At 54.9% G+C, this 13,659-nt stretch overlaps 1 protein-coding gene across 2 annotated transcripts in view; it reads left to right on the plus strand.

Annotated features, from left to right (window-relative positions):
• CCDC88C (coiled-coil domain containing 88C) overlaps positions 1 to 13,659 on the plus strand; it is a 121,541-nt gene that overhangs the window by 52,432 nt on the left and 55,450 nt on the right. For both annotated transcript variants that reach the window (XM_055303939.1, XM_055303940.1), the window contains exons 5-6: positions 12,496 to 12,554; positions 13,330 to 13,413. In XM_055303939.1, the coding sequence (XP_055159914.1) occupies positions 12,496 to 12,554; positions 13,330 to 13,413 (143 nt within the window). The remainder of the gene's footprint in view (positions 1 to 12,495; positions 12,555 to 13,329; positions 13,414 to 13,659) is intronic.

Raw genomic sequence — 13,659 nt, forward strand, 5'->3', positions numbered from 1 at the left:
AGCCTACAGGTCCCAGGCACAGTGTGCTTGCCGGCTGGGCCTTGTTCCAGTGGAGACCTGGTGAATGCAGGTCTCTGACCGCCTAGGATCAGTGAGAATTCAGGGAGGCAGGAGGGACCCCATGCAGGAGTGGCTTCTACAGAAAGAACCGAAGCCTTCCTCTGTGGCATCTCATACCCTGTTCCCGTGGGCATCTGGTCACCCCTGTTTCTGTCCATATGAGAGTAGCTAGAGCTGCCTCAAGGCTTTGGGGAGAGTACCCTGAGGGGCCGGCCTAGAAAGTTTCTCCAGAGAAGCTGTGTTTTAGTGCCATGGCCCTGGGAGCTGCTGGAGGGTCTGGAGGTGCCAGGTCGGGGTAGCCAAACGTTGGGTCACTTTACTCCTGGTGTCTGTGCTGCTGGGTGCCGGCTGCCTGGTGTGTCTACTTTTCTCTCTGTGGGCCCAGAGGACGTGAGGTTTCATGGGTCTCCCCGTGGTCCCCAGCACAGCTGGCTGTGGTCACTCATGGCCTTAGCAGAGGCTGCCCAGGCCCACCTAGAGGCTCCTGGCAGCAAATGCCGCTCCCCTCTCTGTGCATTAGTAAGGGGGAACTTGATGTTCGCCTTCCCTGGCTCTGGCTTTATTTCATGGTTCCCCAGGTAGCGGATGCCAGATGCTGCCCACGCAGGCCCCAGCCCAGGCCCTGGCCCCGGGGGCAGTGGCTCCTCTCCCATTTCTGTGGTAACGTTAGGAAGGTGGGGGTCTGCTTTGCTGAGCAGAGTTACGCTGCCTGACCCAGTTTGTTCTGGGGGCTGGTTTTATGGGGGGAGAGATGCCTGTGGAAGGTTGGTGGTTCAGGCATGGTTCTAGGTGCTGCCTGCCCCGGAGACACCCCCCTGCAGAGGAGCAGGAACAGTGGAGCCCCTGTGTGAGCCCCTGGTGAGCCCGCCCTGTGCTGGGCGTCGTGTATGGTTAACACATACAAAGGGGAGCGTGCTCCTGGGCTGTGACGGTGCCAGCCCACTGATAGGTGAGAACACAGAGGCTCGTAGGGCTTCGGTCGCAAGCCCTCGGTCACGTGGCCCGCAAGTAGACCCTGCAGCCCGAGCTCCCTGGCCGTATCACACACAGACGAATCAGGTTGGGCCAGTCATCAACCCTCTGACCTACGGAAATGGCAGTGGCATGTGGTCCAGTTTGGCGTTACACACGTCCCACTGCCCCATCCAGCCACCCTGTTGCCCCGTCGTGCTGGGTAACTTCCCACCCTCCTCCTGAGGGTACCTGTGGTCTTCCCTGATGATGTCCCCCTGCCGTCTGGAGGCCCCTTTGCCAGCTACCACTGCACCCTGGAACCCTGGCTCCTGGCTCCCTGCTCAGCAGTCTCTGTTCCAGCCTCTGAACCACATGGAGCCTGAGGGGTTGTCCATACGCAGAGCACACGGGTCTCCTCTCAGGGTCTGGTGCTGAGCAGAAGCCTCTGCAGAGATGTGGACACTGGATTTTGCTTTTGCTTTTTTTTTTTTTTTTTGAAATTGCTTTATTGAGGTATAGTGTGCATACCTTAAAATTCACCTGTCCTTGGTATACGATGTAGTGGCCTTTTTTTTTTTTTTTTGTCATAAGTGTCTACAACTATGCACTCTTCACCACAATTCAGGCTTAGGACACCACAGGGAAGCTGTTTTTGAGGTTCTGACAGGTGCATGGGGTGTCCTGGCATCAGATAGGATCAGTATACATCAGTCAGAAAGGTGGTGTCTCCTCTGAAGGACAGGCTGGGAAGAGACTGGGGGGGTCGGCAGGTGGGGGTCTCTGGGGGCATGCGGGGGGGTGGGGGGTGGTTTGGGCAGGGCCTGCATGGTCACTGCCCTGCACGTGGGAGCTTGGTGTGTGCTTGTGTAGGCCCTGACCGGGGTCCTGGGCCCCCCTGAGCAGGGGGGAGGTCAGCAGGGGAGGCCCACTGGCAAGAAGGTGCAGAGACGTATTTATGGGATAGTGTTTCCTGCTTTAAATTGTAAAACATAGATGAGTGAAGCACTTTCGGTTTCTTTTTAAATAAAGACCAAAGTTGATTTGTTTTTTGTGTGGTTGCCTAGAAGTGGGTTTGGGAGGTGGGAGGGGTGCTGCTTTCTTCTTCTTCTTCCTCCTCCTCCTCCTCCTCCTCCTCCTCCTCCTCCTCTTCTTCTTCTTCTTCTTCTTCCTCCTCCTCCTCCTCCTCCTCCTCCTCCTCCTCCTCCTCCTCCTCTCCTCCTCCTCCTCCTCCTCCTCCTCCCTCCTCTCTCCTCTCCTCCTCCTCCTCCTCCCTCCCTCCCTCTCCCTCCCTCTCCCTCCCTCTCCCTCCCTCTCCCTCCTTCAGTTCTGCTCCACATATCATCTTAGGAGCATGACTGTGCTCTCTTTGGCTGATACTGATATTGTACCGTTACTTATAACATTTCAGTTTTGGGGTTTTTAAATTTTTTATTTTTTTAAATGTTTATTTATTTATGATAGTCATAGAGAGAGAGAGAGAGAGAGAGAGAGAGAGAGAGAGAGAGAGTGAGGCAGAGACACAGGCAGAAGCAGGCTCCATGCACCGGGAGCCCGACGTGGGATTCGATCCCGGGTCTCCAGGATCGCGCCCTGGGCCAAAGGCAGGCGCCAAACCGCTGCGCCACCCAGAGATCCCAGTTTTGGGGTTTTTTTATTAAAAAAATTTTTTTTTGGCAAATGTACCTCAACGGAGCCATGTGCCAGGGGCAGGACAGAGCCCAGCAGGGCATCTCGTCAGACACACACACACACAGGGACACTGATCCTGAGACACTGAGTGTTTGTCCCCTGCCTCCGACCTAAGGAAGGGAGATGTCACAACTCCTACCCTTACGAGAGCTTCTCTGTGTGTCTAACCAACCTGCCCCCCACCCCACACCATGCTACCCCGTGGGACGAAAGGATGTTCTCTTTTCTTCTGCCTTGGGTGGGATTCAGGGATGCTCAATGAATGTGAAGAAGAACTTTCAGAGACTTCAAGTCATTGTTAAAACCTCTCCTCGGTGTCTGGCTCTCCTGGCCCCAACTCTTCATCCTGTCTCTCCTCTTTTGCACCTGAAGTCACCTGTCCGCAGTGTCTGTTTCGTGGTACACCTGCGGTTTTGCAGCTGTCCTCACGGGTTGTCAGGGGCGTCTGTCCGGGACCTCATCGGTGGGCCCCACATCTTAGAGCCTGGCCTGGTGTCTCCTAGGACCCAGCCCTGAGCCCCTTGATCATGTTTGTATGATGGCCATTGGCAGGAGAGCCTCACGCTGATGACCCTCAGGACTGGGTACTGTAGGGTGCCCTTTGCTTTGTGTCAGCTTGGCTGAGTCTCATCATCTGCTGTCGCCCACATGTGTTCCTCAGGCTTCCCTCTTCCTGCCACAGTGGCCTCTTCCCCATCTGCCCTGGCCTTTCCCGTCCCCATGTCCTCAGCACAGGCCCTGGTCCTCTTAACTGCGGTACCGCCCCGTCCTCTGGCACTGGGGTCTGTGCGCACTGGCCTCCCGCAGCTGGGCTTGCCCTTAGTAGGCATTGCCAGGTGTCCGCCTGTGTGCCCCTCACCCTTCAGGATCCCAGTCCTGTCCTGATTTGCCTTCCCCTTGTTCACAGTGTGTATCACTCTCCAGATCTTTGATCGTTTATTTTCTCATGTCGGTTGCAGGGCTTATCCCCCAGCCCACACATGATGGAGTCTCCCACAAGGGCAAGAATCTTCGGGTTTTTTCTCTTTTTTGTTGCCAGTGTCTTCCGGGTGTCTAGAACAGTACCTGGCACGTAGCAGGTGCTCAGTAAATAAAGCACACATGCTGCAGACCCACCTTTGTCCCCTCTGCTCTCCTGTCCCCACTTCCCCAGTCCTTCAAGTGGGCGCTCCCGACAGGTGTTAAACACATGCTCCTGCAGATGCCGAGGTCGAAGGTCAGCGGTCAGGGCCGAGCCAGAGTCAATCTCCACCCAGTGCCGTGTGTTGATCTCCACCCAGTGCTATGTGTGTGGCTCAGAAGCTGCCCTCACCCTGCCATCTTGCCAGCTGCACATCCACGTTCAGCACGTTTCCGTGGTTTATCAGAGTCTGTTCTGGAAGAAGTCATGAGAACCACGACAGGATGACGTCGGCTTTATCTGTAAAACGGGGGATGGTTTTGGACCAGATCCAGACCAGCTTCCCAGCCCCTCTGCTGCCGGGCCCTGTCACCTGCCACACAAAGAAGACTAGATTTATCTGACAGGAAGCCAAGGGTGTTAGCAGATTAATTTCTCCGGTGAATCATTCAGCAGGCGCTCGGGAAGAGAGCATTGTATCCATGGGCAGTGGTGGTTTTCTGACTTGTACGTGGCTGATCCACGTGAGATGGTGAGAATGGAGGGAGGGCATCTCACGGGTGCGGAAACCCAGCCTTAGAGAAAGCGCTCATGCAGAGGCTCACAGCCTGTGGCCGTACAGGAGAGAAGCACATCTGTCGGGCATCTGGGTGCCCCGGTCGGATCCCAGGCCGTGGGAGGGGCTGAGCCCGTGCCCTGCACAGGGCTGTCTCAGCACGGCTGGACATCTGAGGATAGCCTGGGTGGTTCCAGCGTGCTGGCCCTGGGTCTTCCATGTCCCCTGTGTCCTGCTGGTTCCAGGAGGGCCTCTAGCACAGAGGAGGCCCCTAGGGGCATCGGCGGGGCAGTGTCCATGGGTGCTGTGCATACCCTTCCTCCCAGCTCGTGGTGGAGGAGACCCAACGGCCTCTTGCTAATCCTCTCCAGCTTGTGTTTCTCCTGCCACCTGCTGGGCCCAAGGGCCCTGGAAACAAATAGGTTGTCTCTGCGGAAGGAGCCCCCCAAGTCCTGGTCAGGGCAGGGGTGCGTGGGAGGCAGCGTTGGTGACGGGTAGACCTGTTCCAGGGTGAGAAGTGGTGTAAGCACACTTTTGACGGAGTGCCATGAGCTCTGCGTGGGCAGGCTGGGAAGACTTCCTGGAGGAGGTGCATGGCCGTGCATCAGAAGGGAGGGTGTCCTGGGATGTGGGGGCTCTGAGGGTTGGGACGGCCCTGGGAATCCCATGACGGGCTTCATGCTCCTTACACTGGGAGGAAGTAAGGCTGTGTCGCAGGTGAAGCTACCTCCCCAAGACCCTTGGGATTTGACACTTAACCCTCTCAGCGTTGGGTGGCTATCCTGTCAGGGGCGCCGTGGAAGTGCTTTCCAGATCCCACAGAAACCACCCTCGTAGTCCTCACCGCACAGCTCTGCCTTCTGGTGACAGGGAGCTGGTGCCAGGCTGCTGGGCCCACGGCTGGCTCACCTCCGCTGCGGCAGCCAGGGGACAGAGCCCAGGGTCCGGCTTACTAGGAACAGTCTTGTCGCCCCTAGACTGTTCTCCTAAAGACCTTGGGGGCTGGCTTCCCTCCCCTGCCGTCTCCCCGCGGTGCTGCCCTGCTCACCAAGCGAACGGGTGGCGAGCATCCGCCGTCTGGGGTTAAGTTAACAGCACATTCTTGCCTTCTTTCTCCAAACCTTATTTATTGTTTCATTTCTCCCCAACTCTGGTCTGGTCTCGTACGCGTGTGTTTTTATTTTGGGGGGTTTATGAAAACCTCAGGTCCTTTAAACGAAGGGGGGAGGGGTAAGCGAACGAAGGGAAGCCACCCTCGCAGCCCTCTGCTCCCGTTTATGCTCCGTGTTCCCTCCTGGAGGGGCCGGGCTCAGGGAAGCCGCCGGGCGCCACGTCGGAGGGCGCCGTCCGGCCCTTGCTGCGGGGCCTCGGGTGGGGGGGGTCCCTGGAGCCGCAGGCCGGCTCTCTGCTGCTGCGGGCGCGGGGCGCTGGCTCGCAGCGGGCGCAGGCGGGCGCGGCCGCACAGCCCGAGGGCTCTGCCTGGATACCAGCCTTTGTTCAGTGGACCGTGAGCGACGCTGTGTACACACGCTGCTGCCCGGCTCTGCCCACGCCATGGCCGCCCGCGGGACTGCTCCCCGGGGCCGGGGCCACCCGCGGACGCCGGACCAGACGTTGTTTGTGAGAGGTCTTTGTGGTCACCGCTGGGGCTGGAGCTCGGGGTTTTCTGCCTGGGGCGGGGCGGGGAGGGGGGGCAGGGACCCTCCCTCCCGCCGTCTCCCGCCGTCTCCCGCCGTCTCCCGCCTGTGCCGGCCTCTCCTCCGCAGCCCTGGCCGCCGGCTCTCAGGCTGAACTCGGGCGCCGATGCTGCCTTTCTGGTCGTCTGTTGTGTGGAGCCGGAGAGTCAGCGGCCACCTGCTGTGGCCCCGGTGGCCCCGGTGGCCCGGGGGCTGGGAGTCCTTTGTGTTGGCAATGCCGTCCAGGGGCACGGTGGGGCTCAGTGTTGGCCGTCGTCTGGGAGCAGCCGCCTTCCGTCACCGGGCACTCGGTGGTGCTGGGGGATCCAGGGTTGGGGACGGGCTTGATGTGCGTGGTGGACAGACCCTGAGACGGGGGCTGCTGGTCAGGGTGCCCTTGGGAGGCCCCTGCCCCATTTCGCACGGACACGTGATTCCGTGCCTACCAGAGTCCACCCGTGATAACCATTTATTTAATAATTAGATAAATCAGGGAGGGGGGTGCCTGGTTATGCTAATGCCCGGTGGGGGCTGCATCCCGGGCATCAGAGAGCTACATGAGGCTTTCACAGGGTCGCCCTTCCGACGGTGAGGTGGGGCACGGAGGTGCTTCAGACCGCGCAGACTGGGACAGGTACGTAGAGGGTACGCATGGGCCCCCCCACCGGGAGCTCACCCTCCATGCTGTTCCTCAGCAGTGCCCGCGAAGGGGGCCCACAGAGCTGGGCCCGCATGCGTGAGTCTCTGATGTCATTTGACATCGAGGAGACGTGCCCACGGTTGTGCTCAGGGCAGTGCTGTTTTCATATTCACGAGACGGCCCCATGATCATCCCAAGGAAATGGGTGTGTTTTATGTAAGAAACCGGGATGAGCATAGCTGGGAGACTGACTCTGGCACGGATGCAGGGGAGAGCAGCACGGAGAATTATTAGGGGAAAATATGTGCGCACATACACATGGTCTCCGTTCCAGCAGGGAAGGAAGGTGAACCAGTTCTCTGTGTTCTTCTACCATGGATTCAATGTGCTATTTTTGTTTTGTTTTAGATTTTGTTTCTTAGAGAGAAAGTGTGCGTGAGCACACAAGCAGGGGGAGAGGGAAAAGCGGGCTCCTCAATGAACAGGGAGCCCAAAGCAGGACTTGATCTCAGGACCCGAGAATCACACCCTGAGCTGAAGGCAGACGCTCACCCTTGGAGTCCCCCGGGCGCCCCCACGGATCCGGTGTGAGCTGTTAACGTGACCAGTTAACCTCCTGCACGCTGGGCGCCCTGGGATCAGACACTAGACGAGGGAGAGCCTTGCTCTGGGCAAAACTGTACCTGTTCATAATGGCAGTTTTGGGGGGAAGGGATTGGTAGGGAGTCAGGGTGAAGCAGGCAGGGACCAGTTCCGAGTTCTGTAGCTGCGCCCGTCCAGACCTGTTCTTGTTTGTAACATGGAGAGGATACTGTCCTGGGGATTAAATCAAATGATGGCATGTTCTGTGAGGAGCATGTGGGGAGGGCAGTGTCTGCTCAAATAGGCCTGTTTTCCAGGTCGTGAGGGTTAAACCCTCAGCCTTGCAGTTTGCAGGGCCTGGGCTTATGGTTGTGGAGAGCTGAGTCGGCGAGACAGGGAAGGGGGTGCGTCACGACTTTGGTCTTACAAGGAATCACTGTGCCTCCCTCCCGACCTCCGCCAGGCAGAGGATGTGCAGCGGGGGCAGGAGGAGCTCTGTCTCAGAAGGAACCGTGGGCACATCCTTGCCTGAACGCCCACCTCATCCCTAGGTGGCTGGTTATTTACGACAAGCTTTATTTTCTGTATCCAGATACTAGGAAATGTGAGCATTCAGATGCTCTTAGAGAGTCAGGGTAGAGCCAGAAAGGACCCCAGAGATGACATTCGGGGCATGGAGGATGGGTTCAGTTTCATGGGTCAACTTCTTTTGATGGGCAGTGGCTGTCATTTGCCATGTTCAGAAGGGTTCCGAGGCCTCCTTCCAGGCTCAGGGAGCAGCTGTTCTGATTGATGAGCCATGTGTCCCCCAGACACAAGATTAGAAAGGGGATTCTCCAGCCCTGATCTCCACGTCCAGCCTCCCTGTTAGAGGCTTGCGTGCTCTGACCGTCAAGCTATGCTTCTGTCTGTGCACCCCCACCGCTCGTGTAATAGCAGATACTCGTCCTTCTGTCTTGGAATCTGATTGCTTGGAACATCTGGAAGCCTTATACGTAGCTCGGACCAGCAGGTGCACCCTGGCTCTGGAAGGAAAGACTGGGGTGACTTTCTTTGTGTCAAGGCCTCAGGAAGCAGGTAGTAAGGTTTTTGTTAGGCTCCACCATCAGCTTGGGCTCTCTTGGGATCCCCCCGGCTTGTGGGTAGGTGCGGAGGGTGTTGGATGTGTTCAGCCCTCCCCCACCCCTTGGTTGCATGTGACTCACTCAGTACAGAGATCCACACTGCTGGGGAACCCGCCCCCATCCCTCACCCTGGGAACCCATCCTAGTGAGCTTAACCACAAGGCATTTAGAATTTGACAGACACCCTGTGTGTGCCATTACCCCTGGGCCTTGTGCGTGCTCCTCGTTCCTTCCTCCCCCCATCACACCTGGGCCTGAAAAGCTCTGGTTCACCTTCCTCCCTCATAGCTCCTCAACCTTAGGTCTCAGGGCAGAGGTTACTTCCCTTAGGAAGCCTTGCCTGGGCCTGACTGTGAACTACATGTCCCTCCTCTGGGTTTCCAGGGCATGTCAGCTCTTTAAGAACTGCTGGTGGTCTTGGTCCGAGCCCAGTGGATGGTGTTGACTCTGGTTCCATCCTCTGCTAGCCCCTGGCATGTAGTAGGCGGTTGGGAGGGAGCCATCTGTATGGTTTATTTCTTCTTCTTCTCTCTTTTTCATGAGAGCGAGACACAGGCAGAGGGAGAAGCAGGCTTACTGCGGTAGCCTGATGCAGGTCTCGATCCCGATCTCTGGGCTCACGACCTGAGCCAAAGGCAGACACCCAACCATTGAGCCACCCAGGCGTCCCAGGGTTATTTTCTTCTTTGCCTTCCTTAACGGTGTCACTGAGCCAGTCTTACTGCTAGGCACTCAGGACAGACTCTTCTCGTCTGTTTTGATACTATCCAAAACCCACAATCTGGCAGATGTATGAAAATAGCAGTCGTTCTTTGCCTTGCTCATGAAATCTTGAGACAAACTGGGCATCCACTTACCAGGAGAAACTTGGGGAACTTGTGCTCTTTTTTTCTTTTTCTTTTTTTTTAGTATTATTTATTTATTTATTTATTTATTTATTTATTTATTTATTTATTTATTTTTAAAGTAGCATAGGAATCTGTGTAGTGATAAAACCATCGGGATGCAGTTGTTGTAAGCCAATGTTTGTATTCACTTCGCCTGGTGAGACTGAGCAGACAGCATCACTTCATTTGAATGGGGGGCAGAGGTGGGCGCCTGGGTGGCTCCATAGGTTTAGTGTCTGCGTTCGGCTCAGGTCATGACCACGGCCCTGAGATTGACCCCTGTGTCAGGCTCCCTGCTCAGTGGGGAGTCTGCTTCTCTCCCTCTCTTTCTCTCACTCAAATACGTGAAGTCCTAAAAAAAAAAAAAAAAAAAAAAAAAAAATGAGGGCAGAGGTGAACATCCTAGTACCCTGTTCACCACTGAAAAGTTGTTTCAAAAAGTCTTTTCCCCATGAAAATTTTTCTAAGACTCTCTCCCTTTAAAACCTTTGCCCCAACTCTGTTCTAAAACGTAGCAAACAGGAATTCCATACTTTTCTAATGGGTATGAGTGAGTGAGCCGGAGAGTGACTCACGGTTGGCATTGTGTGTGGCTGCTGGGTGCTGAGGGAACAGAACCCTTTGTTCTTTAGCTGAGCAGCCACAGAATGTCGTTGGGAGCCCTTTGTGTGCGTGCACATGGGGTTTCTGGTCTCTTCCCTGCAGTCAGGTAACTGGCTGGTGCTCCTGCCACTGGCGGTGGGCCTGTTCAGTGCTTGTTCTCATGGGTAGTTTGATGCTACTTTTTTTTTTTAAATCTGCCGTGAGCTGGGAACATGGATCATCGGAGTAGTTTAAAGTATTCTAGAGTATGATATAATTAGGACCTTTGGGGCCTTGGCTGTGAATTGGTAAAGATTCTCCAGGTGAACTCTTGCTTCTGTCTGGGCTCACCTGAGACCTTCGAGATGTGTTCCTCCTGCGTGTCTGCTCCCTGCTGGGTATCCACCAGGAGCGTGGCCTGAGGAAGGTGAATCATCACAGGCAATGGCTGGGGGCAGGGGATCTGCACCTGTTATGTGCACCCTGCTTACAGGACAGTCGCTGGGTGTCTGGGGACTGACCTAGGGGACAGCAGAGAGAGGACTCTCAGGGTCTGGATGCAGCTCTGTGGCCAGGGAAAGATTTTCATGAGACAGATTGCAGGCTTCCAATATGCAGGTGGGCATTTCCTTGTTATCAAAACTAAAATCGGGATTGATTGTCGGTTCCACTTTAATACAGAAGTTAGTCATTGTGGTCATGGATTTACTTATGTCCGGGTTAGAACTTCTGAGGCCAAATAAAAGGCCTCTGGTTAAAAAAAAAATGCATAAAAGTCTGAAAAGCTTTCCATTTCACACATTGATCTAGTTCTGCACCTTATCAGCAAGAAGAAGGGCTTGACCATAGTGTGCTGACGGGCAGTGCCAAAGCTTCATCCTAGGACTGTGGAATCTGTGCTCTGGAGGGTCCCTGAGGTCCCTGAATCTGTGCTCTGGAGGGTCCCATCCCCTAACCCTTCCTGCCCACCTTCAGTGGTGGTGGGGTGGTTACAGTTTTGATTGAGCAGATGCTTAGCTAGCCCCCATTTCTGAGACTCAACTGTGATCTTGGGGAAAAGCTGTTTTGAGCTGTTTGTCAGTTGAGAAATCCTAGGACAGGATCGCATGTCTCTCCATACACGTTACACCCAAGAGACTAGAAATGAAACCCAACGCTAATTCTTGGGACTCAAGTTTGTTCGTCCCAGCAGTTGTTGGGGATACGTAGGGCCGTTTTTGCAGGGTGAGTGGGTGCTGGTAAGTCTGTCAAGAAAACCAACCTGTTTGTGGCACGTCCCTTCTCCCCCACATAGAACAAGACCTTCTGTGGAATTGTCAACTGCAAGTGACCTTGCACATCACCCGGTTCATCACATCATAAGACACAGAAACCATTCTGTAGATATGGAAACCAAGCCTGCGAGGCAGTCTGGCCTGTCAGGGTCACGCTGCTTCTGGTGACTGGGCCAGTCCTGAACCCAGTACCTACCTCTGTTTACGTGATTAAAACTGAAGAGGCAGGCACTTGAAGATGCATTCAACCTCCAGCATCATCAGAAAGATGTGGTGCAAAACGGTGAAATGAAATTTTCTGGCCTCCCTGGCACAACGGAGAGAGAGCAGTAGGATGGAGGCGTGGGAGATTGGGGACTAGGACCTGCTGTTTTTCGGTTGTGAGAAAGTCCAGTGGTAAAGCCTTTCTGGAGAGCCATTTATTAAAGAAGAAAGTAAGGATGTACATCACTAGCCACGGAGGTGTTCTCTGTAGCATTGTTTAGATTAAAATAGTGAAAACTAGAACCTCTTGAAGGGGATTGGGTGAATACGTTTGTGGTCTTTGCCCAAAGTCAACATGATTCTTTCAAAAATGAGGTATACATAGGGGTGTCGGGGAGGCTCAGTCAGTCGGTTCAGCATCGGCCTTCAGCATGGGTCATGTCTTGGAGTCCTGGGATCGAGCCCCGCATTGGGCTCCATGCTCAGCGGAGCGTCTGCTTCTCCCTCTGCCCCTCCCCCTGCTCATGATCTCTCACAGGCACACGCTCTCTCTCACTCTCTCGCTCTTGATTTTTCTCAAATGAATAAAATCTTTTTTTAAAAAAATGACACGTGCGTGTTTGGGATTTGCTTTAGAATACTGCAGCCAAGAACTGAACCAGAGAACACGGGGGAGGCGGCGGGCTCACATGCAAACTGTTGACGACGGGGAGCTGGCTGATGGGGTGGGGGTTTGTGTGGGGCTCTGCACAGTGGAAAGGTAGAGTTGTGTACAGACTCCTCTTGGAGGGCTCGGTATTTCCCGTGGGGATTATCCTCTCCCCTTGTGCTTCCCACGCACCAGAAAGGGCTGCTGGTACTGAGGTTCATTCATTATCACAACAGGATATGTCTGCTCTCGGCATGGAAAAGTGCCACAAATAGCTATGGACAGAATTCCCATTTGGTTTCAAGAATAAACCCATCCAAAGAAAACAGATGGAGTGCGTACACCTAGGCGGATGTGGCTGGGCGGAAAGAGTACTTTATTTCTGGCTAGGTTTCTCCCCCCACCCCACTCGCCCCCTCGCCCCGCAGCAAACACAGATCGCTGGTGAAATTTCATGAACAGTTGAGCTTCATTACATACGTTGCTCTTTTGGTTTAGGGAAGAGCATGGAGGAAATAAAGAAGCTGCTGCTGCTGGTGCTGGGCTGTGCCGTCCAGGTAGGGGCCAGGCCGGGCCAGGGGTGGGGAGGGCCGGCTCTCAGCCATCCTGAGGGAGGAGTGAAGCTGCCACAAGGCTCCTGAGACACTGGTGGCCACAGACTCTGGCACTGGGCACCTTGGGCCAGAGGGCGGGTGGGAACCCTGTGGGCCAGGATGCGGTTAGCACGCTGTCCCCAGCACAGGGGCATCTAGGGCACGCATCAGTCAGCTGTGGCCTGTGGGCCAGATGGACCTGCCATCAGGTTTTTGTAAGTGGCGTTTTGTGTGCACACAGCTGTGCTGACTCCGTTGCATACGCTCAATGGCTACGTTCATGCCACAGTGGCAGAGCTGAGCCCACTTGACCCCCCAGTTCTAAGACTCCCCCCTCCATACACACATCTGGCCCTTTACAGATGAAGTTTGCCAGCCCCTGGCCTAGACCAGGTGGCCTTGTGCTTTACCTGCTTAGGAATCTCCAGGAGAACTTATTTGCAGAGCAGATTTTGGCTTCCCATACCACTCACCCCTTCCCACCCTGCTCACTGTTCAGTCTGGCGTGAGCTTTTTAAACATCACCCCGTCCCTGCCACAAGTGATACAGGTAGCCTGAGCAACGTCTAAAGAAACCTCCATGTGAGGGCAGATAGAACAGGAGCATGCTGGGTTATGAAAGAAAGTAAAGCCAAGTGAGGGGGTGGGAGGGGCAGTTCATTTTGAGACTGTACTTTGGTGAGGGGCCCATGGGTTGCCCTCTTGTGGTGCTTCTGTTAATGCCCACAACCTTCCACAGTGTGAGAGGAAAGAGGAATTTATCGAAAGGATCAAACAACTGGACATTGAAACCCAAGCTGGGATCGTGGCCCATATACAGGAGGTAGGTGTGAGGCTTTTGGGGGGTGTGGCTGTGGACTGCTGCTCCTGTGGCCACCTGGACGGGAGCGCTCTCCACCAGTGAAAAGCTTAAGAAAAACATGTCACCCATTAAGGGTCTTGCTAACGTTAGGCTTCAGACACCACAGACAGATTGATTCCATTTGGAAAGGTAACCATCAGCGAACTAAAACGGGGTAAAAATAAGGAAGTTTTTTTTTTTTTTTTAAACCCTCAATCAAGTCGTCTT

Source organism: Nyctereutes procyonoides, unplaced genomic scaffold (assembly GCF_905146905.1).
Source record: "Nyctereutes procyonoides isolate TBG_1078 unplaced genomic scaffold, NYPRO_anot_genome, whole genome shotgun sequence".
In the NCBI taxonomy this organism is placed as follows: Eukaryota; Metazoa; Chordata; class Mammalia; order Carnivora; family Canidae; genus Nyctereutes; species Nyctereutes procyonoides.